Genomic DNA, 26,569 nt, shown 5'->3' with positions numbered 1-26,569 from the left:
GTAGCCTGTGAAGGAAATGCTCTGAACTGCATTGGACGTACTGTACTTATTGCAAGTTTGGGGATTGTGGGGTTAATTTGCTAAGACTGGCTTGTCTTGGGATCAAAGGTTCCTTAAAAGGTGTAATCAGGCTGGCCCACCCATGAGGCAGGTGAGGGGACCACCTCAGGCAGCAGGATACACTGGGCAGCAGATCCCAATATCAATCAATCTTTCTTCCTCCTTTTTTCCTGATGTAGATCTTCTCTCACCCCTTCTCCTTTGGCAGGCAGGAAGAAGCCATTTTGGGGGCCACCTCGGGTGACCAAATGTCTTGGGCCAGCCCTGGGTGTGATGGCGTCACCTAGGCATTGTTTGCATTTTCCACAGAGCATTCAGAAAAAGTTTCACAGGCAGTAAAACTTGGCTTAGTTACAAAGTGGTAAAAGTCCCTAAATTATTGGTGTAGGAACTCAAGAGTAGCTTGTGAGAGCCAGGCAGACTGAGCTGGAGCAACCAGGTCAAACCTCTTTAGATGCCACATTTCTCAGGTAGACTAGAAGTTGACCAAAAGGCTTCATTACCCATTCCTCCCAAAGTAAGGGGAAGTGACCTCACTAAGCCTGGCAGAACAGCTTACTATATGGTATTAACCCCTTCATGCATTAATTAGACTTAAGCACGTTGGTTATATATGGGGAGGAGGAAGAGGCTGAAAGGAAAAGAGCAACTGCCAGAAATTGCTTTCTTTCCCATTTCACTGATGGAAGCTTTGCTGGCAGCTGAGTTGGATACAAACCACAGAAGTTGACGGCAATATGGTGGCTCTGCTGGCATCAATCCATGGCATATTAACAAAATTAAGTTGGAAACATCTTGAAGCTTTCTGGCAGTGTACCATAGCAGGCCATTATTCTATTGGAAAATGAATGCTAATATATAGCTAAGGATTACAATGAGAAACAAAGGATGGGAATGAAGTATTTGTTTCTGATTGAATAGGTGAAATGTATGACAGGCAGAAAGCTTCCACAAGTGTACAAACTTTGTTTTAATTTTAGAATAGGTTTGTTTTAAATGCTGATCACAATTTGGGCTGAGTATATAGTTGGCAACCAGCTGTCTTCATTAAATGATGAGCTTGCAGTGTTCTTCTGTATAATTTGGATCCCATCGGATTATAATAACAGGAACATTAAAACTGCCACAGGGCATCAATCCAGTTAAGAACAATGAGAGTGCCATAGGTTCCCGCCCCCTAAACTGTTACTATTTTCAAAAGATTAATAAACATCTTCCACAAATTCTGTGGAAATGGGTCTGTGGAAATCATTCTCAAGTATTTTGTTCTTATGGTTCATGCACAGAAGCAAGGAGATATTTTCTCAGTTCCTCTTGGACCTCTGCTCCTCAGTTGTGTAGCCTTTATTCATCTCCTGGACAGCTCGACTGGCTCAGACAAAAGAGGCATTTTCTCAGCCCTCTTCTTTCAGCTTGGCTGCTGCTGCGAGTTAAAAGTATGTGATGGCCACAACAAGCAGAACGGAAAGCGGGTCAGCGCCATCGATTAATGGCGGATTCCCTCTGAGTCTCGGAGGGACTAGCTCCGTGGGATCAGGTCTTACCGCTGCGGCAAAGCGGGGACCCTTTAAAAATCACAGGCGGGGGAAGCCTGCGAACGTGGAGACTCGGCGGGCACCATTTGCGCCCCCCCAATCTGCAAAAGGACCCTTTTTTTAAAAAAAAAGGGTTCCGGAGCGGGACGGGGTGAGCAGCGCGGTGCTGAGAGTCAACTGCTTCTTCCGCGGAGTGAAGCCGCACAGCTGTTATCGGAGAGCGCTGACTTTTTCCTGGGACAATTGGACTCGAAATTAACTACCCGTGAGTAGGAATAAATTGGATGTGAATTGGACTTAAAAGATTAAGTAAATTTGTTACCGAAGCGGGAAGGTATAAACAGGAAGTCTGCCTTCCCTTAGTGTAAACAGATCAAAGCAAAGAGACTGTAAAGCAGAAACTTGGAAAGACGTTTTGGAAAAAGACTTAAATCTTAACATCAGGAAAGCTGTCTCCCCTCCAGTTTGCAGGAGAGGAGGGGGGAAAGTTTGAGGTGTATTTACCTGCAAAAACAAGAGGAAAAGGAAGCTAAAATCCGCTGCCTAAAACCTGGGAACGGACTGCCTCTAGATAAGGAAAGCCGCTCAGTGGAAAGCAGAGGACTTTAGACTTAGCTCTGCAAAAAGAGATACAGTGTTTCTGGACTTCTCCTGGTTTTAAAGTAACTGTTTAAGTGGACTGAAACTGTTGTTTTTAAGTGAATTGGGGGACTTATAAGGACTATATTTGTCTTTAAAAGTTGCAAGTTTTGGTTGTTACTGTGTCCCCCTAGAGGAGGTTTGACATTGCTACAATAACAACTGGACTATAGGAAAATTCCTTTTGAAAACAATCTCTAACTGTGGGATTGGCCTTGGATTTTCATGAGAGTGTTATGGCAGATGGGAGAGGAAAGTTAGAGTTGGCGCAAGAAAAGATTACTAGGTCTGGAAGACAATACAGGACAGATACTGCGCAGCAGCGAAGGCCTTCAATATCTGGTGCATCTGGAACATCAGGGGCTGCACTTCCACAGGTCAAACCAAAAGTTATGTCGTCCGAAGATGTTTTGGCACAAGCACTTCGAAAAATTAATGAATCTTTGGAAAATTTAGCTAAGCAGGTGGCGGAGACAAATAAACAAGTAGCTGAAGCATCAGTTAAAATTGATTTGAATACTACAAGTATTAATAATTTGGGACAGAAGGTGAATACCAAGACACAGTCTATTGAAAAATTACTACAGGAATCTGCTTCGACTAGAAAGATAGCTGAAGAAGCAAAAGAGATTGCAACTGCTACTCAAGAGAAGATACCACCAGTATATAAGCAATTGGAGGACCACGGTTTGACATTGTCTATGATTGAATTGAAAGAGAAACAAAAAAATTTAAGAATCAGGGCTGTACCAGAACGTGAGAAAGACAATCTGGCTGATTTTCTTACACAGGAATTTACAGACTTTTGGCAACAGGACTTGGGGAAGGAAGAATTTAAGATAGTGAGTGCATTTAGACTCGGAAGAGGACAAAGGAGGAACAAGGTGAGAGACTGTTTGATTACTTTTCGAACAAAAGATGAGAGAGATAAAATTTTGAATTTGCACTATCAAAGGACTTTGGAAATTGACGACTCAAGAGTGGAGATATTTAAGGATATCCCAAAACATCTTCTGGATTTAAGGCTTAACTACGGAGATCTTGTTGCCCTGTTGAGAAAAAATAGAATTCTTTTTAGGTGAGAATTTCCTCAAGGCCTATCTTTTAAATATAAAGGAAGAAAGATAAAAATAAGATCAGTCAATGAAAAAGATAGGTTTCTGAAAGACCACGAAGAAGATCTACAGAAAGAAGTGGAATCTGGAGAAGAGCCAAGAGCACTGGAAAAAGGAATACTGGGTATAGCAAATTTATCTTTTGGATTGCACGACCCAGAGAAAGAGACACAGTTGACAGAACAAGAACAGACACTTGGTGCAGTCGGAGGTAAAGCGAAGTAACCCCATCATGGCTCTGCAACTTTTAAGTTGGAATTGTAACGGCCTTAACTCTCCTCGGAAGAGAAAAAGTGTTTTTCATTTATTAAAAAAGGAGCAATTGGACTTGATTTGTCTACAAGAAACTCATGTAACAAGGTTACACAGGAAATTACTTATTAATAAGAGATTGGGACAGGAGTTTATCTCATCTGATAAAGTTTAAAAAAAGAGGAGTTGTGATATATGCAAAAGAGAGACTATTACCGAAATTTATCTTTAAAGACGAACAAGGAAGACAAGGCACAACATGGACAAGGCACAAAGACAGGTAGTTACCAAGGATGGTAGACTACCAAAAACTTTTTTTGAAATGACAGACAATATGGACTTAGTGGATATTTGGAGAACAAAGAACCCCTTGGGAAGAGAGGGAACCTTCTCTTCTGAAGCCAATATGACATGGACTAGAATTGACCAAATATGGGTAACTAGAGGAATGGCACCAAAGATAAAGAAAGTGGAAATCTGCCCAAAAACTTGCTCCGACCATAATGCTGTAAGGATGGAGATGAAGCAAATATCAACTGGCTCCTTCAGATGGAGAATGAATGACACCTTATTTGGAGATGAAGAAGTGTATAAAAAGGCCCAAAAAACTTTGAGAGACTATTTTGAAATAAATATGAACACTAATGTAGAAAAAAGAGTAATCTGGGACGCAAGTAAAGCTGTTATGAGAGGGTTTTTGATACAACAGAATGCAATAAAGAAGTGAAGTCAAAATGAGAAGAAAGATAAAATTTTGGAGGAAATAAAAGAAAGTGAGAAGAAATTGAGGGCAAAACCAAAGTCACAGGAGATCTTGAGAGAAATAAATCTATATCAAGTACAATATATGTGTGATGGGATGTTGAGCTGCTTGTGCGTAAAGTTCCTAGTCCCTCAGTGTTTGGCTAAGTCCACAAACCACTGTCTGTAACAGAGCACCATAAGCATGGCTCCGTCAGTCGCTGGCAGAATCTGACAGTGGGCGTTTACGGAATTTCTTCCAGCATAACAGCTCCTTAACGGAAACACGTCTTCTGGACTCTCTACGTGACGATTTCCGGCGAGGAGTGGGTGTCCCTATAGGAGGTCCTGAAACCTCCTCGCTGTTCTCGCTGGAATTGTCTCTGAGCCATTCTTCTGACTCGCTTTCCCTTGGAGCTCTTTCTCGCCCCCTGCTGGTACCCTCCTCCGCTGATAAGTCTCTCTCAACCTCTGGGAGCCCTTGCACCACCTGTTCTTCCGATGACAGTTCCCTGACATCCACCTCCCCTCCAGGGCCCCCTCCACCCCCTCCCCTCCCTTCCTCTGCTGGAGGCGAGGGAGCAAAACCCCTGAAAGAACTTCCCTCATCTTCCGAAGTCTCGAACATTTTCCTCCACCGGTTGCTGTTTCGGGTTTCTAAGTACTCATCCTCCTCGGAATCTATTCCTTCTTCCCACTCTGACCCCGTGAATCCTTCCAATTCCTCCTCCTCTTCGGTGGTGCCAAAGTACTCCCTCTGGAACCTCGCTACTGACTGAGGTTTCCTGGGGAACCTTTGATGGAACGCTTCGATCAAGACCTCGTCATTGACTTCCTCTGCCGTTACCCAGGTGTTTTCTGACTCCGGTTCCCCTTCCCACGCTACCAAATACTCCACCTGATTACCCTTCCACCTGGAGTCGAGGATTTCCGCCACATGGTGGCTGCTTTCCCTCTCTTCTAAGACTGGTCCCTGTGGGGAAACCCCTTCTTTCCCCCCCCCCATACGGTGACAGTAATGACCTGTGGAATACTGGATGCAGTTTCATGTGGTTCGGTAACCGGAGTCTGAAAGCTACTGGGTTAACCTGTTGAATGACCTCAAATGGTCCCAATCTTTTGGGTCTCAATTTCTTGCAACCCCCCTTGAACGGCAGTCCTTGGGTGGACAGCCACACCTGATCCCCCACCCTTATAGTTTCACCTTCCCTTCTGTTCTTGTCTGCCTGCTTCTTATATTGTTCTTTGGCCCTTTCTAAGTTGAGTTGGAGTTGACGATGGATCGCTTCCATTTCTTCTACAAAAAGTTCTGCGGCTGGGACGCTCCATCTCTCCCCTCCTCCCCCTGGAAATGCCCTGGGGTGGCACCCATAATTAGCCAAAAAGGGGCTCATCCCGGTGGACACATTCTCCGCATTATTGTAGGCAAATTCCGCCAGCGCCAACTTTTCCACCCAATCGTTCTCTCTGTCATTGACATAACACCTCAGGTATTGTTGGAGGATACCGTTTGCTCTTTCCGCCTGCCCGTTGGTTTCTGGGTGCCGGGCAGTCGAAAAATTGACCTCCACGTGCAGTAAGCTCATGAGCTTCCTCCAGAACCTGGACGTGAATTGTTTGCCCTGGTCTGAGACCACCCTCAAGGGGGCGCCATGCAGTCTAAAAATATGTTCTACAAACAATTTAGCTGTCTCTTCCGCCGTGACTGCATGTGAGCAAGCTACAAAGTGGCCCATCTTAGTTAACAGGTCTACTACTACCAGTATGGCGGTTTTCCCCTTGGATTTCGGCAGATCAGTCATAAAATCTATCGATACCGCCTCCCATGGCCTCTCTGGTGTGGGCAACGGTTCTAACAACCCCGCCGGCGCCCGCCTTTCTCCCTTGGCTCGCTGGCATTGGTCACACCCTCTTACATACTCCCTTACATCTTCCCTCACCCTGGGCCACCAAAATTCCCTGGTAACCAACCACATGGTTTTGTGTTGCCCAAAATGCCCTGCTGTAGGGCTGTCGTGCATCTGTTTGAGTACTCTCCCTCTCAATTCCCCTTCGGGTATATATAGTGCCCCTTTGTAATACAATGCCCCGTTTCTTTCTTCAAAACCTCTGGAGTTTTCTCCCTCCCTCCTTAGACCTTGGAGCTTATTCTGGGCGTATTCATCATTCTGCGTCTCCTCTACCAGTTCCCTTTGCCCCACCAACGCCGCCCCACACACCCAGCGGTCCTCTGGGATGATATGTCTCTCTTCGGGTGCTCCCTCCCCCTCCAAATACTCTGGTTTGCGTGAGAGAGCGTCCGCCCTGACGTTTTCTGGGCCTGGCACATAGCAAATTTCAAAATAAAATTTGGAGAACTCCTGTGCCCATCTCACTTGCCGTTGGTTGAGCACTCGTGCCGTTCTCCAGTACTCTAAATTCTTGTGGTCCATGCATACTTGCACCTTGTGTTGTGCACCAATTAGTAAGTGTCTCCATTTCCGGAACGCTTCGTGAATGGCGAGTAGTTCTCGGTCATATACCGTGTAGTTCTTCTCGGATTTGTTTAACTTCCGCGAGAAGAAGGCACACGGTCTCCACTCCGACTTATCCTTCCCCGGCTGAAGAAGCACCGCCCCCACCGCACGGTCTGATGCATCCGTTTCCACTCTCATGGGTTTTTGCAAATCCACGTGCAGGAGCTGTTCTTCCGAAGCGAAGGCCCTTTTCAATTCTTCGAATGCTTGCTCCGCTTCCGCCGTCCAAACAAATTTCTTCTTGCTGCTGAGACAGTCCGTGATGGGAGCCGTTAAATGGGCAAAGTTCTTGATGAACTTCCGATAAAAGTTCCCAAACCCTAAGAATCTTTGCACATCTTTTTTCGTTTTCGGTGTCTTCCATTCCAGTACTGCCTGGACCTTGCCTGGATCCATGGCTAATCCCTTGTCTGACAAGCGGTACCCCAGGAATTCCACCTCCTTGGTGTGAAACTGACACTTCTCCAATTTCACCCACAGCTGGTTAGCTTGCAGTTGGCTCAACACTTCCCTGACGTCCTTTACATGCTGCTCCTCATTCTCTGAATATACTAACACGTCATCTAGGAACGCCACGCAATTCTTGTAGAGCAGAGGTCCCAGGACGTGGTTCATGAACGATTGAAAACATGCTGAGCCTGCTTGTAATCCAAAAGGCATAACGAGATATTCGAAAGCCCCCAAATGGGTGAACATGGTAGTCTTCCATTCATCCCCCTTCCTTATCCGTATCAGGTTGTATGCTCCCCTCAGGTCCAGTTTAGTAAAAATCTTTCCCTTCCTCACCCTGGTCAAAATGTCATCAATCCTGGGCATAGGGAAAGCCACTGGTTCCGACACGGCATTTAGGGCCCGGTAGTCCACGACCAATCTCGGTTTATCCGTGTTTTTTTTGTGCACAAAAAACACTGGGCTGCCCCCCACCGCTCTGGACTCTCTGATGAAACCTCTCTTCAGGTTTTTGTCAATAAACTCCCTCAACTCCTGCATTTCCCTGTCTGACATGGCATACAGCTTGCCCACAGGGAGCTGGGCTCCAGGGACTAGATTGATCTGGCAGTCAAAGGGTCTATGCGGTGGTAGTTTGTCTGCTTCCCTTTCGCTGAAGACATTGCTCAGGTCAGCGTATTGTTTGGGCACCTTTCTATTGTCCGTTACTTCTGTTCCTGCTAGAAAGGCCCTTGCCCCTTCTGGAGCGTTGCCCTCTTTGCAATGTTCTAGGCAATGTGCTGACCCAAAGGAGACCACTCTCTGATGCCAACCCACTAGCGGATCATGCAACACTAGCCAGCTCATCCCCAAAATAATGGGAGCCCCTCCCAAGGTGGCCACATTGAACGCTATTCTTTCGGTGTGCCTGGCTACCCTCATTACCATTGGGACGGTCTGTAAGCTGACTTCTCCTCCCAACAGCTCTCTCCCATCGATCGTGGTCACCTGCAAGGGGTTGCTTAAAGGGATAGTCTGTATCTGGTGTTCTGCTGCAAACTCCTTGCTCATAAAATTACAGGAGCTGCCTGAGTCCAATAGCGCCCTTATCTTTAAGGGATGTCCGTTTGGCAGCTCTAGCAACACCTCTATCATTAGGGCTGGTCTCGGAGGTTCTGGCGTGGGCACTTTTACTGCTCCTTGGCCTGACTGCTGTGCCCTGATGGTGGCAGTCAGGCGCTGGCTTTTACTTGGTCCTGCCCTTCCTCCTCCTTCCCCCCAACAGCTCCTGCCATCCCTTGCCATTCCTTTCTTTGTGGACAGACTCTGGCAAAATGACCTGGCTGCTGGCAGAGATAACATTTCTTGGGGCTCTTCCCCTCCTTCTTCCGCCCTTCACTGGGATTTGAAACTGCCCGCGCGCGCGCTGTTCCAACTTCCATCGGCTCTGCGGGCGGGAAAGTTGGCTCCGGAATCTCTGGAATGCGGAAATCCCTCCAACGCTCCCCTTTCCCTTCCCGCTTCTCCAAGGCTCTAGCCTCCTGGCGTGCTCCAATGGTCAGTGCTGATTTGGTCAGCTGGTCCATAGACTCCGCCCTGGGCGCCCGGGAAAGTTCGTCTTTCACAGCCGAAGAAAGTCCCTCTTCGAAAAGCATTTGAATGGGTTCCGCTGACAGATCCCACCCCAATTTGTGTATCAACATAGTAAACTCAGTCCAGTACTCACGGACAGATCGGCTCCCCTGTTTACAAGCCATCAACTGTCTGCGCACCACTCCCTGTTCAATGTCGCTGGAAAACATCAGGTCCATGGCGCGAAAAAACTTCCGTGCGTCTTTCAAGACTTCATTATGCCCTGCCATCAGGGGTCTAACCCAGTCTCTCGCCCCCCCTTCGAGATGGCTAACCACAAACGCCACTCGCGATTCCTCGTCGGGAAAGTCATCAAACTGCAGATTAAGAGCATACTGCATCTCTGTCCTAAAGGCTTGATAGTTCCTGGGATCCCCCCCAAACTTCTGCACCAATCCTGGCATCTTTCTTGCTTGTGGGGGGGCCTTTGCCTTTTCTGCATCCTGAGCCCTCCTCTCATCGAGCCTCGCCGTTTGCAGCGCTAGCTGGACCTCCAACACCCGGTACCTTTCTTCGAGGCTTGGACCGGCTCCAGCTCCTCCTGCATCTCCGGTTCCGGCTGGGTTGCTCATGATGCCTTCTCTGCACAAGCTGCTTTCAGGGACTGTCGGATTGCTGTGATGGGATGTTGAGCTGCTTGTGCGTAAAGTTCCTAGTCCCTCAGTGTTTGGCTAAGTCCACAAACCACTGTCTGTAACGGAGCACCATAAGCATGGCTCCGTCAGTCGCTGGCAGAATCCGACAGTGGGCGTTTACGGAATTTCTTCCAGCATAACAGCTCCTTAACGGAAACACGTCTTCTGGACTCTCTACGTGACAATTTCCGGCGAGGAGTGGGTGTCCCTATAGGAGGTCCTGAAACCTCCTCGCTGTTCTCGCTGGAATTGTCTCTGAGCCATTCTTCTGACTCGCTTTCCCTTGGAGCTCTTTCTCGCCCCCTGCTGGTACCCTCCTCCGCTGATAAGTCTCTCTCAACCTCTGGGAGCCCTTGCACCACCTGTTCTTCCGATGACAGTTCCCTGACAATATGGAAATGATGAATCAGGAAATAGAATGGAAAATTAAACAAATGAGACAAAAAACATTTGAATCAGCTAATAAATGTGGGAAATTGCTGGCTTGGCAAATGAAAAAAAGGCAAAAAATAAATACTATTACAAATTTAGAAGTGGAAAGAAAGAACATACATAATCCAAATGAAATTAGAAATTGTTTCCAGAGGTACTTTAAACAATTATACTCACAAGGGCCACAGAAAGAAATGGACATAGACCGATTTTTGAAGACAAATGGATTACAAAAAATCTCTCAAGAAAGTAAATTAATGTTGAACTATAAAATATCTGAACAGGAAGTAGAAGGTGCCATTCAAAATATGCAATTGGGCAAATCTCCAGGACCGGATGGGCTGACTTCTAGATATTATAGATCTTTGAGAGAGTGGTTAGTACAACCTTTGAAGGAAGTCTGCAATGAAATTCTGGAAGGGAAGAGGGCACCAGAGTCGTGGAAAGAGGCGTATATTACACTTATACCGAAAACAGAGACTGAAAAGACCCAGCTTAAGAACTACCGCCCTATATCGTTACTTAATGTGGATTACAAAATTTTTGCTGACATTCTGGCCAAGAGATTGAAAAAAGTATTGATGGAAGAGATTCATAAAGATCAAGCGGGCTTTCTCCCGAGAAGACATTTGTCTGATAATTTGAGGAACATAATTGATATTCTGGAAAAACTAGAAGTGAATATAAACACTAAAGCAGTTCTGATATTTGTGGACGCGGAGAAAGCCTTTGACAATATCTCTTGGAGTTTTATGAAAAAGAACCTACAGGGGATGGGGGTAGGCCAAGGTTTTGAAAATGGTATAGGTGCAATATATTCTGAACAAAAGGCTAAATTAATTGTAAATAATGTGGTGATGGAAGAATTTAAGATAGAAAAAGGGACACGACAGGGGTGCCCAATCTCCCCATTGCTTTTTATATCGGTCCTGGAGGTTTTGCTGAACATGATTAGAAGGGACCGGTTGGTTAAAGGTATACAGGTCGGAGCCAAACAATACAAATTGAGAGCATTTGCAGATGATTTAGTATTGATGTTACAGGAGCCAGAATCTAGTACTAAAAGAGTTTTAGAACTAATTCAAGAATTTGGTCAAGTGGCAGGATTCAAATTGAACAAGTTAAAAACTAAGGTTTTAGAGAAAAATTTAACATCGATTGAAAGAGAGAGGTTTCAGAATGAGACAGGTCTGACTGTGGTTAAGAAAGTGAAATATTTGGGGATTAACATGACAGCAAAAAATGGGAACTTATTTAAGGATAATTATGAAAAATGCTGGATGGAAGTGAAAAAAGATTTAGAAATTTGGTCAAATTTGAAGCTTTCCTTGTTGGGACGAATTGCAGCTATAAAGATGAATGTATTGCCTAGAATGCTGTTCTTGTTTCAAACATTGCAAATTGTGGACAAAATGGATTGTTTCAAGAAGTGGCAGAAAGATATCTCTAGATTTGTCTGGCAGGGCAAGAAGCCCAGAATAAAATTTAAGATATTAACTGATGCAAAGGAAAGGGGTGGATTTGCCCTGCCAGATTTTAAACTTTACTATGAATCAGCAGCTTTCTGCTGGTTGAAAGACTGGCTGCTTCTTGAGAACACAGACATTTTGGATTTAGAAGGTTTTAACAACGTTTTCGGGTGGCATGCATATTTGTGGTACGACAAGGTTAAAGCACATAAAGCATTTAAGAACCATATTGTCAGGAAAGCTTTGTTCAATGTCTGGATAAGATATAAGGATTTATTGGAAAATAAAACTCCAAGGTGGCTGTCACCAATGGAAGCAAAAGCTCAGAAAAAGCTTAATATGGAGGCCAAATGGCCGAAATATTGGGAAATTTTGGAACAAGAGGGAGATAGACTAAAATTGCAGAGTTTTGAGAAACTAAAAAATAAAGTGCGAGATTGGCTTCATTATTATCAGATAATGGAGGCATATAATTTGGACAAGAAAATTGGCTTCCAGGTGGAAAAATCAAAATTAGAAACAGAACTGTTAGAACCCAAAACTAAGATTTTGTCAAAGATGTATAACTTGCAGTTGAAATGGAATACTCAGGATGAAACGGTGAAATTTGCTATGATTAAATGGGCACAAGATGTCGGACATAACATTATGTTTGCTGACTGGGAACAGTTGTGGACCACAGGTATGAAATTTACGGCATGTAATGCCTTAAGAGAGAATATTATGAAAATGATATACAGGTGGTACATAACCCTAGTCAAGCTTGCAAAAATATATCATTTGCCCGATAATAAATGTTGGAAATGTAAAGAAACTGAAGGTACATTCTTTCACCTTTGGTGGACGTGCCCAAGAATTAAGGCTTTCTGGGAAATGATCTATAATGAAATGAAAAAGGTATTTAAATATACCTTCCTGAAGAAACCAGAGGCCTTTCTTCTGGGCATTGTCGGCCAATTGGTGCCAAAGAAGGACAGAACTTTCTTTATGTACGCTACAACAGCAGCAAGAATACTTATTGCAAAGTATTGGAAGACACAAGATTTGCCCACTTTGGAAGAATGGCAGATGAAGATGATGGATTATATGGGATTGGCAGAAATGACTGGCAGAATCCGGGACCAGGGAGAAGAGGCGGTGGAAGAAGATTGGAAGAAATTTAAAGACTATCTACAGAAATATTGCAAAATTAATGAATGTTAGAATGATGTTGGATAGAAATTAAGTGGTTTCCAGCTGTAATGCTTTAAGAATATGGAAGAAGGGCACAAATAGGTAAAAAAAAAATAACTAAAATGGTGTTGGATTGGAAATAAGTGGTATTAGTAACAAAGTTAATAAGAATATGCAAAAATGAATTGATAATGGATGAAAATACTGAGTTATAAAATGTTAAGTTATAGAGATAAGATAAATGAAAGAGGGTAAGGATTTGCTGATTTGATTATTTAAATGGGAATACAAGAAGGGGAGGTGTGAGGAAGTCAAAGAAACAAGCAAATGAGTTTTAAATTATGAAAAAGAATTGTTTTTAATGTTTTGTATCTTTTTTGTGTGTGTTTACTCTTTTTTTGGTTTTTTTGTTTTTGTTATTACGTGTTTTTGTATATCTGTTTTTTTTTGTAAAATCTTAATAAATATTTCTTTAAAAAAACAACAACAACAAGCAGAACGGAAAGAAGCAGTTTTCAGGCTAGACCAGCTAAGTCTTTGGGAGGATTCACTTTCTATTTCTCTCCATTTGGAGAACTGTCCATTTACGCTTACTCTTTGCTTCCTGCAACTTAACCAATTCCTGATCCACAAGAGAATTTCTCCTCTTATTCCTTGACGGCCAAGCTTAGTCAGGAGTTTCCGGTTAGGTTCTTTGTCAAAAGCATTTGAAAGTCCAAGAACTGGATCACCGCTATCTATATGCTTGTTGACACTCTCAAATAACTCTTAATAGGTTTGTCCTTGCAGAAGCCATGCTGACTCTGCTGCAGTGAGCCTTGTTCTTCTATAAGACTGGTTATTTTACCTTTAACAATACTTTCCACCAGTTTTCCAGGGACAGCATTTTTGGTTGTTGACAGCGAGTTTGTAATTTCTTCCAAATTCTCTGAGGACTTATCTCCCCCAATTAAATTCTAAATTATTTGAGAACAATGGACAATCAGCATACCAAGTAATGAGCTAGGGAAAACAATGACCGAAGAGTCTGTTTGGCCACCTGTTAGTGCTTTGTATAGGCTTGCCACTCTTTTTTTGGGGGGGGGGGCAACTAAGAGGGCATTGCTGTATGCCTGGGTGATGTATTACAATGAGTGATGTCATTTCCTAGTGCTGTGTCAAAAGTTCGAAACTGAACTTTTTGCCATATATGTAGAGCATGGGTAGGCAACCTAAGGCCCGGGGGCTGGATCCAGCCCAATCGCCTTCTAAATCCAGCCCGCGTATGGTCCAGGAATCAGCGTGTTTTTACATGAGCAGAATGTGCCCTTTTATTTAAAATGCATCTCTGGGTTATTTGTGGGGCATAGGAATTCGTTCATTCCACCCCCCCCCCCAAAAAATGTATAGTCTGGCCTCCCACAAGGTCTGAGGGACAGTGGACTGAACTCCTGCTGAAAAAGTTTGCTGACCCCTGATGTAGAGGAAGGGAACAGAAAGGAGGTGGTTACAGCCACTATGTTCTGTGGGCTGGCAAAACATTTCCAATTTCAGTGTTGAAGGACTTCATTTGTAATGAACAGCAGAGGCTTCTCTTCATCCTCTTATTGCAACTGTTTTTGCCACCATAAGGAAGCTTGTCGGCTTCCCATAGGTATCTGGTGGGCCATGGTGAGAGCAGAATGCCTCTGGCCCAATGCAACAAGATCTTCTGGTGTCCTGAAGATCTGCTGCAGAATTGCTAGCTTTTGGAAGAGTTCATGGCTATCTCTGGCAGTCTCCTACAAAGGATGATGTGCATACAATACTATACCATCCCTCTTGTGAAGCATGCTCCTTTCAGCCTAAATGAATTTGTGCTTAATATGATATGCACTGCTACATTTTAAATACAAGGGTGACAGTTTTCATAAATTAAACCAACCCCAGAGTAGCAGCAGATCTGGGACAGCTACTTAAAGAAAACAGATCAACAAAGATTGCATAGCCTAGGTTGGAGAAAAGCAAGGACAACATCCTATTTTCGTAACTCTGAATATCCCAAGTAACAGGGAGATGTGTGTGCAGAGCAAAGTACATTTACCTCTCAAAACACAATGCAATATAGTGTTTTGACTGCTGTACAAATTGAGCACACAAGGAATGCCAAAATGAGATATGTTTGGTCGCTATACTTATTTGATTAGTTGCATGACTGCCATGAGAAAGTTGTTGATACAAATAGCTAAAATGAATAAAGTAAAAGGCATTCTGCCTCCATTCACGTTGTGAGAGGATCCCACTGTCAGAGGACTGAGGCAGAATCAAGCTCTGCTCACAGCACTCTATCAGTGTCATGTACATTGATGATGCTGGAATACACACCATCTCTGAAAGTACAAAAATAAGACCAGACTTTGAGTATATCTGAACACAACGAATACAGCGCATTCTAATTTCTGTCACCAGGAACCCTCTAACTTTCTTTTGGGAATCTTTGGAATCAGGTAGGCTCCCAGATTTGGTTTAAGCACAGAGCAGCACTAGAGAGAGAGAGAGAACCGCCTTCAACTGTGCTGAGAAGCAAGTACTACAGCCCCCACCACCCCCACCACATAGAGGCAGAAGCAAAAAGCAACCACAAGACTGCAAAAAATGTTTGGTGGTGGGTTTTTTAAGGTCTGATGAGGGGAGGGGAATGAATAACACATTGTGCACGAATTTTAAAGCATGTCCACCTGTGTGTACAGACAACAGGGATAGTAGCTGCTGTTTTAGATTATATTGTTGTGTGAAATTGAGTACGATTGCAAACTGCTATGTGCAAAATAACGCTGCAAAAAAATTATCCCAGTGTATTTCCAAGGCTATGTATTTCCAGTCTAGATACTCCTCTTCCTATTAGCAACTGCCTGAATCCTGTGTTCCCGCAATACTACACAAAGGCACCAGTATTCCATTTTCTCATGTGTGAATATAGTAGCTGCAAGGAAAGAGCGCCATTTTAACTTGTTCATAAAATATTTCAAGTTTGGGGTGAGAAATGAGGTAGCAGATTTGCTGATGATACCCAGTTGATCAGGGTGGTTAAAACAAAAAGAGATTATTAAGAACTCTAAAGGGATCTTTTCAAATGGAATGAAGGGGCAGTAAAATGGTAAATGCAATTCATTATAAACAAGAATAAAGTGATGCATGTCAGGGCAAAACAAAATCTCAATTTCATAAATACGTTCACAGAGTCTGAAATGGCCAGGAATGACACCTTGTGGCCACAGCGGAAAGCACAGTGAAAATGCTGACCCAGCATGTGGCAGCTGAGAAAATGCCTAGTTCCATTTCTGGGATCATTAGGAAAATACAAATGCTAACCGTAGGCTTGTTAATAGAAACCTATGGGCAGTGTTCAAAACTCCCATTGTTCTAGGCGCATTTTGCGACAGGGAATTTCTTCAGCGTGAGCAGTTTCTGAGCTCTGGGCGCAGTCCTGCGCCTAAGATTTCAGATTAAAACTACAGAGTGGAAGGAAAGGCGGACCTTTTTCTGCTTCCAGCTACTCTCTGAAGACTGGAGAAGAAACCTTCTTCAGATATTAGGGGGGTGGGCAGGGGTAGGACTAGACCGTGTGAAAAATGAACATAATACTTTAACTGCAGTTCATTCATTTTCAGCTTTGTGTTTTTGTTACAAAAAGTGTGCCTAGACATTCCGTTGTTGTGCCCATAACCTAGGTTTAAGGTGCCATTTAGCTCCTAGTGTTCATTTATCAGTTTCTAGCATTGCCTATGTGGAGACCAGACTTGGAATACGGTGCAAAATTCTGGCTACCTCTCCACAAGGGTATTGTAGATATTGTAGCCTCTGAGATACAAACCTACCTCATTCACATCTGAAAATAAGGATAAGGGTCTAGAAAACCCACTCTTCTGATTAGAATCAACATTTTGTTTAGTTACTTCTTGTGATCAATTAGTTTAAATAATACAAAAGAAAACTCACCCAAATCAATTTCACTTTATCAAAAATATCATGCTTGCTATTTAGGTGGAATGAATGGCACCACACTGCAGTCTCTTGCAAATATTAGGGCAGGGTTTGTAACGTCCCTTTGTTTACATTCTTGCAAACATTTGGCATTTATGGCCCATTTACTCCAAAGGAAGCGTCACTCGTTTCAGTGGGTGGCAGTCAAGAGCAGAGCTAATGGACTTGACTTGGGCAGGGGTCATTAGGACTGCTGGCATTGGTCTCAATCCTGCCCACACTCACTTTGGAGTGTTGGGGAATTTGCTTCTGTGTAAACATGCACATGATAATACTGTCAAGGAGTAAATCCTACCAAACTCAGAACAACTATCTTCCACATCTACCTTTATAGGAACAGAAAGTTGATTTCCTCTCCAAATTACATTATTCTCCCTCTATGTAAATGGGGCGGGGGCAGGAATGCCAGACAGGATGCTGCACACATTTCCCCTTTTAAAAGGCCTCCTTCCAAGTCTTTCTGTTTCCCTTTTTTGGCCCATCTCCCCAGTCCTGCATCAAAATCTGTTCAGCAACTCTTCATTTTCTCTGCTGACTTGACTAATTTTCAATAACAATTTCTCCTTCGTTTTGTAACTTGGATCAATAAAACACATCTCTCATATTGGCCGAGGTTATAAACACAGTCATTTTACCCTTTTCCTTTGTTTGGAGATCCCCCCCCCCCTTTGTAAGTGGATGGAGCAATTTAACAGGCTAAAAAAGTTGAAGGTAAATAAATAAATTAAACACTGCATCTTTGTAGCTCAGGACACATTCTACAATCCTGTCATTAAGCCATGCTAATCCTATTATTATGAAGATAAATAATTACCCATTGCGAAGAAAGGAATTCCCAACAGAGTCGAATTATATTTTCCATCAGTAATGAAAAATATCCCTGCCGCAGTGACACTGGAGATACAGATCGTGAGCGCTCCCAAGAGGCCAAGGAAGGGCTTGCTGCGCAGGCAGTCTTTCATGGAACTTGAGAGGATGGCAGCCAGCAGAATCAGCATTAAGCTCACCAAAATCTTGCCTCTGGCCAGGATGCTGGTCTTGTGAAAGTCCCTCCACAGGCTGAAGGAGGCTAGAGCATACAGCTGCAGGTCCTCGTGGTGCAGCTGTAGTTTGTGTATCAGTTTGCAAAATTCATTCTCCCATTTTTCACCAATGAGGTCCTGTACTGCAGAATGGTAGGTTTGGAGGTAGTAAGTGATTTGGATGGCTCTGGCCGACTTGACCCTTTGGTCCTTGCTGCCTGGCAATTCCATGACCCCACCAAGCTGATGGCCGATGAAACTGCTTCTTCCATCCTGAAGAAGAAAGTATTTTAAAAAGCAAAAGAAGTGGTAAGTGAACCAACCCAACAGTAATTTGCAATTTACTCATGCCATAAATTCTGTTAAAAGTCCCATTGTTATGAGAGTTCAAAGTATCTTCTGTTTTAAACTTAGAATAATATGAGGTTGTCTGAGGGCTGTTAAACCATTTTCTTCCTTGGTTTGCTTGCTTAGAGGTAAGAGCCTCTCAGAGAGGACAGGAAGTGCAGCTGCGGCCACTTGTGCACATAGCAGGGAGGCGAAAATAAAGAAGAAAATGGCTGAAGAGCCCTTGGGCCACTTTGTATTATTGCAAGTTTACTGAGAAGCCCCACCACCGACTCTCACACATGCAAACAATGCAGGCACATAACATATAAATTAACACATAATCTGAATTATTGCTTGGATTATTGGATTAATTGGATTGAAATAAGAGCTTGCCATACATTCAAGAACTGTAAGCATACTAGATTTGACTTACAAACTGCTCAATGTCAAGTTTCAGAAGCATCACTAGAAGTTGGTTAGAATGCTGCACCATTAACCCAAACCATAGAACTCTCCACCTTAGAAAAGCCCAACAGTTGTCAATGTGTTTAGTCTTACAGTCTTTCTAGTTTCCCCAAACATGTAGGCAATTTGATTAAAGTTTGAAGCCTGTAGTGCAGCCACAACCATAGAGGGAGCCAGCCTCCTATGACGTCTGCAAAGCTCACCAAGAAACACTTGTGTCTCTATATGCCCCCATTTAAAGAAGCTTTCATGGGGGGGCCACCGGAGGATAAAGAGAAAGTGTGGCTCTTCCCTGCTCTGACATCTTTGTGCTGATCTGATACATTTGCACAACGTGTCCTTCTCCTTATCATCCTTTTGCGGTGTACATGGATATTTAAAAATAAATCCCACTGAGTTCAACTGCGCTTATTACCAGGTTAGTGCATATAGGATTGCAGCCTTGGTGGCTTAATGTGGCAGAAATGGGTCAGGCTTCCAAAGGGAAGGGAGGAGCTGCACACTAGAAAACCCTGTTGACCCAGGACAGGGAATTAAGTTTAGGAACAATGTCTCTTTCATTTTCTTCTTGCATTTAAATTATTCTATGCCATTGCTACAACTGGCTGTCGACGGAGCTGCTAGTCTCTGCTGCATTTTATCATAATAAGTTGAAGTTGAAATAAATAAGTGTCCACTTTGCAGTTCTGTGATTCAGTTAACAGACTGAAAGAGTATTTATTCAAAATTCAAATATTTAAGACCTAAAATAGAATATGGATATTTATTTTTCATGAATATTTTCTCCCAAATGTTGCCTGTAAAAACTTAACACCATGAAATTTAGCCATTGCTGAATGAAATGATTTTCATTTTCTAATCAATTGTATTTCCCCCATCACTCTGAATGCAGCAATGCATACCTGAAATTTTTAGTTTCCTTTCCCATTTGATGTCTCATTTGTTTTTCATTCTTACATTCCTTACAGCACATTCCATCAAAATGGTATGAAACTTGAATTGTTCCCCACCAGCGACAGCAGACATACTGGACGAGGGGTCCATTTTATTAACAATTTACAAAGGAGTAACATCCTGGAAGCTTCCCACTGCTTTACTCTTCAGATCTGACGGTTTTCACTTTTTAATGAGTTTCAGAGTATTCAGAGAAGCCCTCTTTCTTTTAGAACATTCCTCAAATGTGACAGTTTGCTAAGCAAAGCACTGCAATGAGGGTAAGCAGTGGATTCGGACAAACTGCGATCTGAAGGGGGTTGCTTGGGGCAGATTTGAGGCCTGTTTGAGCCAAAGCAGTATCCCTCTTCAGCACCCCTAACCAAAGGAGGGGCTCCTAAGTGATTTGGGCATTTGAAAGCCATGCAGAAAGTGTGTCTGCAAAAACTGAAACATTTGTCCCCCAAACTTGTCATATAAACAAGGAAGAAATGCCGGGGGGGAGGGGGAGGGAGAGCTCTTTTGAGCTTGTAAGCAAGGCATGGCCAAACCTGGCCCTCTAGCTGTTTTGGGACTACAACTCCCATGATCCCTAGCTAGCAGGACCAGTGGTCAGGGTTGATGGGAATTGTAGTCCCAAAATGGCTAGAGGGCCAAGTTTGGCCACGCCTGCCTAAGCAGAGGAAATGGGTATGATCTACTCACACTCTGACCAGATCCATTAAAATAATCAACACTGGATATCATCCTTTGTTTTTACTTTTTAATTGGGATTCAGATTTTAACTTGAAGCAAATCAGGTAGCTTCCAAAATGTTTCAGGCCAAATCATTTTGAATTTTGAGAGAGTGCTGCGGGTGCCAGTCACAAAATGGCTGCCATGGGGGCAGGTCCTTAAAAACATGGGTGTCAAGCAGGGGCATGGCAAAACACAAAATTAGAGAGAGTAAAATAATGGTGACGCTTTCCCCATAATGTATTTCCATACTATAGAAGGTTTAACTTGTTTGATTTCTGTCTGCCATACAGCTAGCTCTTAAAGGCACAAACCCTGGTTTTCCCCAATGCCGACTCTGAACCAGAGTCCAGGTTGCCACATCAAGCACAGTTTTACTATTTAGCAGACATTGTACTGTAAGTTAACTATACAGTGATTTTTTAGTGAGCACTTGGCCCTTAACTGCTGCACAGCTGGAGACTTACTTTAGCTTCCTTGCAAAATGTTCACATTTGGCTTTTGGGGAGAGGGGGAATCTTTAACATACACTTACATTTACTGAGTAGAAGAAGTTGCAGAAAATAACTTCTAGGGAGTACCTGATCTTAGACAAACCCACCCTGGGGGAAATGCATCTTGGTTGCTAGGGGAAATGATGGAAGGACAAACTACAGAGATGCCTAAAATAATTGTGATTTTTAAAACCTAGGGAGATGCTGATTCAGCTTATTCTGTAAGTTTGATATGCCAAGTTATTCACAAGCCTCTTGGCAGAATGCTTGCATAGAATGGCTGCCAAATATACTGATGGGAGGGATGTCAAAATTAAGCATATTGAGGCTCCTATATGCAAAACATTGAATCTGATGTACTATGTAATAATAATGATAATAATAATTCCTTATCTTACTCTTTCATTAAATGTCTCAAAAACAATAAAACCAGTTTTAGAGTAAACAATATCAGACTCTTCCAGTCTGGAGTGGGGCACCAAACACTGTTGTTCCTTATCTCCTCTTCTACAAGCCTCCTCCACAGAACCTTTGGCCCATATAATAGATAATAGATAATAACCCAATCAAAGGTATTTCTTTTCATGGTCAATAATATAAGTGTGGACTTTTTGCAGACAATACAATCTTTTCCCTATCAATGCCTGAACACTCACTACCTGAGACAGTTAGATTGACTAATGAATATGGGATTATTGCAAGACTGGATATTAACTACAGAAAGTCTGAACAATTATGTTTTGCACTTTCAGAAGCAGAACAAAAACTAGTAAAGGACTGGACAGCTGCCAGTAATAAACAAAATAATAAGATACAGTACCTGGGAGTAAGCATATTTAAAAATCTAAATAAACTTTTTAGAACTTAATTCTGTCCCACTTATGAAGAAAATTAAAAATTATCTAGAAAATTGTAAAAATATATAATTGACATGTCTGAGCAGAATAGCAGTATAAAATCTTATTTTATTAATCGGGGGGAATATAGATTAAATGCAAAAATAATGTACCAATTTGTTTTGTATAATCAGGGTTGCTAAAATGCTTAATAACATTGCAGTTGATGTTATATCATTCCTTGTACAGCACCTGATCCTTTCTGTTGGTGTGTTACGAACTTATACCAAAAGAGATCCTACCCACCATAGAACAAACCACAGTTTGCAGCCAGCATAAATCTAATTAAATTGCCATCTCCATCACTCCCTTGAAACCAAAGCCAAGTGAAATGCAAATGTGGATTCATTTTCAAGCAGATGCAACTAAGCTTTTAGTCCTCTAACATGGCAAAATGGAGATTTTAAATTAGACCAAAGTGTGTGTTGCTGTAGTTTTCTCTCCTGGTTTTCTTTACAATTCAAAGGCTTACAAAACAAAAATATGGGGGGCGGGGAGGATAGCAAAGAAAAAGGCAACAGCATCCAGAACAAATAATGAGCCTAAAACCAGAGGTTTCAAAAATCAAAGTAAAGTTATGAGTTATGATAAATGGGTTTATCATAGAATCATAGAGTTGGAAGAGACCACAAGGGCCATCGAGTCCAACCCCCTGCCAAGCAGGAAACACCATCAGAGTACTCCTGACATATGGTTGTCAAGCCTCTGCTTAAAGACCTCCAAAGAAGGAGACTCCACCACACTCCTTGGCAGCAAATTCCACTGTCGAACAGCTCTTACTGTCAGGAAGTTCTTCCTAATGTTTAGGTAGAATCTTCTTTCTTGTAGTTTGGAACCATTGCTCCGTGTCCGCTTCTCTGGAGCAGCAGAAAACAACCTTTCTCCCTCCTCTATGTGACATCCTTTTATATATTTGAACATGGCTATCATATCACCCCTTAACCTCCTCTTCTCCAGGCTAAACATGCCCAGCTCCCTTAGCCGTTCCTCTTAAGGCATCGTTTCCAGGCCTTTGACCATTTTGGTTGCCCTCCTCTGGACACGTTCCAGTTTGTCAGTGTCCTTCTTGAACTGTGGTGCCCAGAACTGGACACAGTACTCCAGGTGAGGTCTGACCAGAGCAGAATACAGTGGCACTATTACTTCCCTTTTTAGCTGCCGCGTCACACTGTTGGCTCATGTCAAGTTTGTGGTCAACCAAGACTCCTAGATCCTTTTCACATGTAGTGCTCTCAAGCCAGGTGTCACCCATCTTGTATTTGTGCCTCTCATTTTTTTTGCCCAAGTGCAATACTTTACATTTCTCCCTGTTAAAATTCATCTTGTTTGTTTTGGCCCAGTTCTCTAATCTGTCAAGGTTGTTTTGAAGTGTGATCCTGTCCTCTGGGGTGTTAGTCACCCCTCCCAGTTTGGTGTCATCTGCAAATTTGATCAGGATGCCCTTGAGTCCATCATCCAAGTCGTTGATAAAGATGTTGAATAAGACCGGGCCCAAGACAGAACCCTGTGGCACCCCACTAGTCACTCTTCTTATATTGCCTTGAACCTTGCTAGAGCAGTAGGTTACAAAGAGACTCCGTTTTTCTACAAAGCCGTTATCAGGCTCTCTGTCTTCTGGGGTTCTCACCATATTTGCAAGCTTTACCAGACAAACTGCAGTTTTTCTGGCTCCGTTAGGGAACAGACTGTGGAAATATCCAGTCTGACACTAATTGCCCATTTAGGGTTGAGACTTCTAGTGGGCACCAGTTTCCGAGGCTCTCAAGAGAGAAGTGTTTGTGGCACCTGCCACTCGATCATTTTGGCTGCAGGTGCCAGGGACAGGACGTGGGACGTTCGGCATGAAAAGCATGTGTTGAAATATTCCACTCACAGGCTATGGAAAGTCCTCAGAGTTTTTTAAATGCTGGGTCCCTCCCAGATCACACTCCTTAAAGCAGCTCCAGACATTGTAACTGATGGAGTAGATACAAGCTTGGCGGATCATAGTGTATGTTGATTTCAGTCAGGCACTTGACAAAGTTCCCCACAATATTCTTGCAAGAAAGCTGATAAAATGTGGGTTGAACAAGGTAACTGTTAGGTAGATTTGTAGCTGGTTGACTGACTGAACCCAAAGGGTGATCACTATAAAAAGTGACCAGTGGGGTGCTGCAGGGTTCTGTCATGTTGTTTAATGGCTTCATAAACAACTTGGATGAAGAAATTGAGGGGGTGCTCATCCAATTTGCTGATGACACCAAACTGGGAGGGATAGCTAATGCCGCAGAAGACAGAATCAGGAATCAATATGGACCTTAACAGACTGAAGAACTGGGCAGAAGCTAACAAAATGAATTTCAACAGGGATAAATGTAAGGTTCTTCTCTGAGATAGGAAGAAGCAGATGCACGAATATAGGATGGGGGACACCTTGCTTACTAGCAGTACATGTGAAAAGGATCTAGGGACCTTGGTGGACCACAAGCTTAACATGAGTCCACAGTGTGATGCAGCAGCAAAAAAAAAAAGCTAATGCTATTCTAGGTTGCATCAACAGAAGTCTAGTGTCCAGATCAAGGGAAGTCATAGTACCACTCTATTCTGCCTTAGTCAGACCACACTTGGAATACTGTGTCCAATTCTGGGCACCACAATTTAAGATGGATGTTAACAAGCTGCAACATGTGCAGAGAAGGGCAACTAGGGTCTGAAAACCAAGCCTTATGAGGAACGGTTGAAGGAGCTGGATATGTTTAGCTTGGAAAAGAGGAGACTGAGAGGAGATATGATAGCCATCTTCCAATATCTTAAGGGCTATCACATGAAAGATGGAACAAGGTTGTTTTCTCTTCTTGAACCAATGGCATCAAGTTAAATGGAAGGAGATTCCAACTAAACTAAAGAACTTTCTGACAGTAAGAGCTGTTAGACAGTGGAACGGTCTCCCTCGGGAGGTTGTGGACTACCCTGCCTTGGAGGTTTTTAAGTGGAGGTTGAATGGCCATCTGTCGTGGATGCTTTAGCTGAGATTCCTGCATTGTAGGGGGTTGGACTAGATGGCCCTTGGGATCCCTTCCAACTCTACAATTTTATGAAAGTGCTCAAGTTTGGGGCTACTATTGCTACAGTGAGGGGGAAATTCTGGATGAAATCTCTCTCTGCCCCCACCTCCACATACAAACAAACATGCACCAAGTCCCATATAACACTTCTTGTTCCAGGATGCCTTTAGTCCTGAGCAGGTGTACTGTTCTCTATTAGAAGCTGGAAATAAACTGCAACATTTTATTGCAGGAACACAATTATTGAGTTATCTATCAGCAGAGCACCAAAGCAGGACCACATGGAGAGAAGAGTCCCTCGAGGGCTTCCTGAGTATGATTCTGTAAACAAACAAATAAGAGCCCAATAAGTACTCAACATGCTCATTGTTCTCCAAGGGGGGGGGCAGTTGGAGGACACACAACGGTCTGCTTGAGCCCCTGGTAACTTGCAATATCCTGGAGGGTTGTGTGGAGTTGTGGCTGGGGAATGTGCAGTGTGAGAAATGGACTTCCCTGCCCTAATTCCAACCAGTCCAAAATGTAATGAACTTTTAAGGGCCTGACCTCTTTGAAGCTGAGCCAAGAGCTGTGCAATATATGCATACAGTTAACAGTCAACTCCTGGTGGGGTGATGAATTAGGAGCAGAGGGGAAATGCTCCAAATTCTCTTTTAGCCCCTGGCAATTTTTCTGTTGTCTAGGAGGAAAGATGAAAGCAGGGCCAGAGATCCATGTCATGAGACTCTCCCATAAATATAACCTCCTTCACATTGTATCCATTCTAGTTCCAGACCACATAGGCAGCATCCTGTGAGGGGCGGACCTATGTGCCCTGGCGCGGCGAGCATCTGGGGAAGCGCTGCCAGCCGCCATTGCAGCAAGCGGGGAGTGGGGGTGCGGCAATGTCACCCGCCCTCACGGCTGACACCCGGTGCGCACCGCACCCCCCGCACCCACCTTCCTCCGCCAGTGCATCCTGCTCACTTAGCTTCACAACTTGACACTGGGAGCTCATCCATTTGGGCTATAAGGAGTGATTTCGCAGCAGTTCAGCCAGAGGCACCACACACACAATTTCTCACAGGCCTCTAACTTGTTCCTTCTAATCTCAGCCTTGGTGGTTTTATGTCTATTGACAAGGCAATTGTATCTTCACACCTGGAGAACCCCCTAAGCATGCTCAAAAATAGGTGCTTGTAAATTTGAAAGGAGACAGCCCACCTGACCCCAGCAAGCTTAAGGAGGAGATATGGGATGCTGAGGGTGTTAGGTAGAAAAAAGAAAACAGGTTATGGGGGAAACAGCTTGATGAAGTCCCTGATAGAAATAAATTTATTTGGAAATGATTAGGGTTCGAGAGATGCAAATCGAGTTTAGCATCTCCCCTCCTCGTGTGAAACGGAGAGGTGGAGGAAGGTGTCTCCTGGGTGGAATCTATATACATAGAAAAAAACTTGTCTTCTGGTGAGGCATCATGGCAGACGCCACGGCAGCGAGCAGCTCCTGAAGCCAGCCAGAACCAAGTGGGCTACCTGGCTGGCTCCCAGACTGCAGGGCCTGCTGCTGCTGCTGCTGCTGCCACAATCGACAAGGAACTGGGGGCGCCCGGTGTGCCAACTGAGGGAGCTGCCAACCCCTCCCCGCAGGCCGAGCCGGGAACGAAAGTGAGGACACCCAGCCACCCAGCCGACTGTCCAGCAACAATCTGGCACCAAGAAGATCCCGAAGCCGGCGCAGGGGAGAAGAGGAGAGAGGAGAGAGAAATAGTGGGCAAAGAAAGACACGGAGCCCCGACCTTGCTGCTGCTGCTGCTGTCCCCAACGCCGCCACTGAGAAGGGAAAGGAGGAGAGGTAGGAAAGAGCACCGGGAGGGCAAGGGAAGCCGTGAAAAGACACGCGGCTGAGCCCGACCCGAGCCTCCACCCCCCCCACCGCGGGGGGGGAGGTGTTTTGAAAAATACATAGCTCACTGTTGCCACCTAGTGCCACATTTGTATACTACACTTTACAACACATTTAAAACATTTTATTTGCAGCT

At 43.8% G+C, this 26,569-nt stretch overlaps 1 protein-coding gene across 2 annotated transcripts in view; it reads right to left on the bottom strand.

Annotated features, from left to right (window-relative positions):
- The window catches only part of PTCHD4 (patched domain containing 4), a 59,077-nt gene that overhangs the window by 21,012 nt on the left and 11,496 nt on the right, over window positions 1–26,569 (bottom strand). The window contains exons 1-2 of one of the 2 annotated variants that reach the window (XR_014546320.1): window positions 18,416–18,512; window positions 17,445–17,925 (exon numbers count right to left, since the gene is read on the bottom strand). Coding sequence is in view for 1 of the 2 variants with exons in the window: in XM_083606439.1 (XP_083462565.1) it covers window positions 17,445–17,925 (481 nt within the window). In the remaining variant the exon portion in view is untranslated. Of the gene's footprint in view, window positions 1–17,444; window positions 17,926–18,415; window positions 18,513–26,569 lie in introns of those variants that run through there. The other variant, XM_083606439.1, reaches the window with a different exon arrangement.

The sequence above is a fragment of the Podarcis filfolensis genome (genome assembly GCF_964270895.1).
Source record: "Podarcis filfolensis genome assembly, chromosome: 3".
NCBI classification, from domain to species: Eukaryota; Metazoa; Chordata; class Lepidosauria; order Squamata; family Lacertidae; genus Podarcis; species Podarcis filfolensis.
This window is presented reverse-complemented; position numbering and strand designations above follow the sequence as displayed.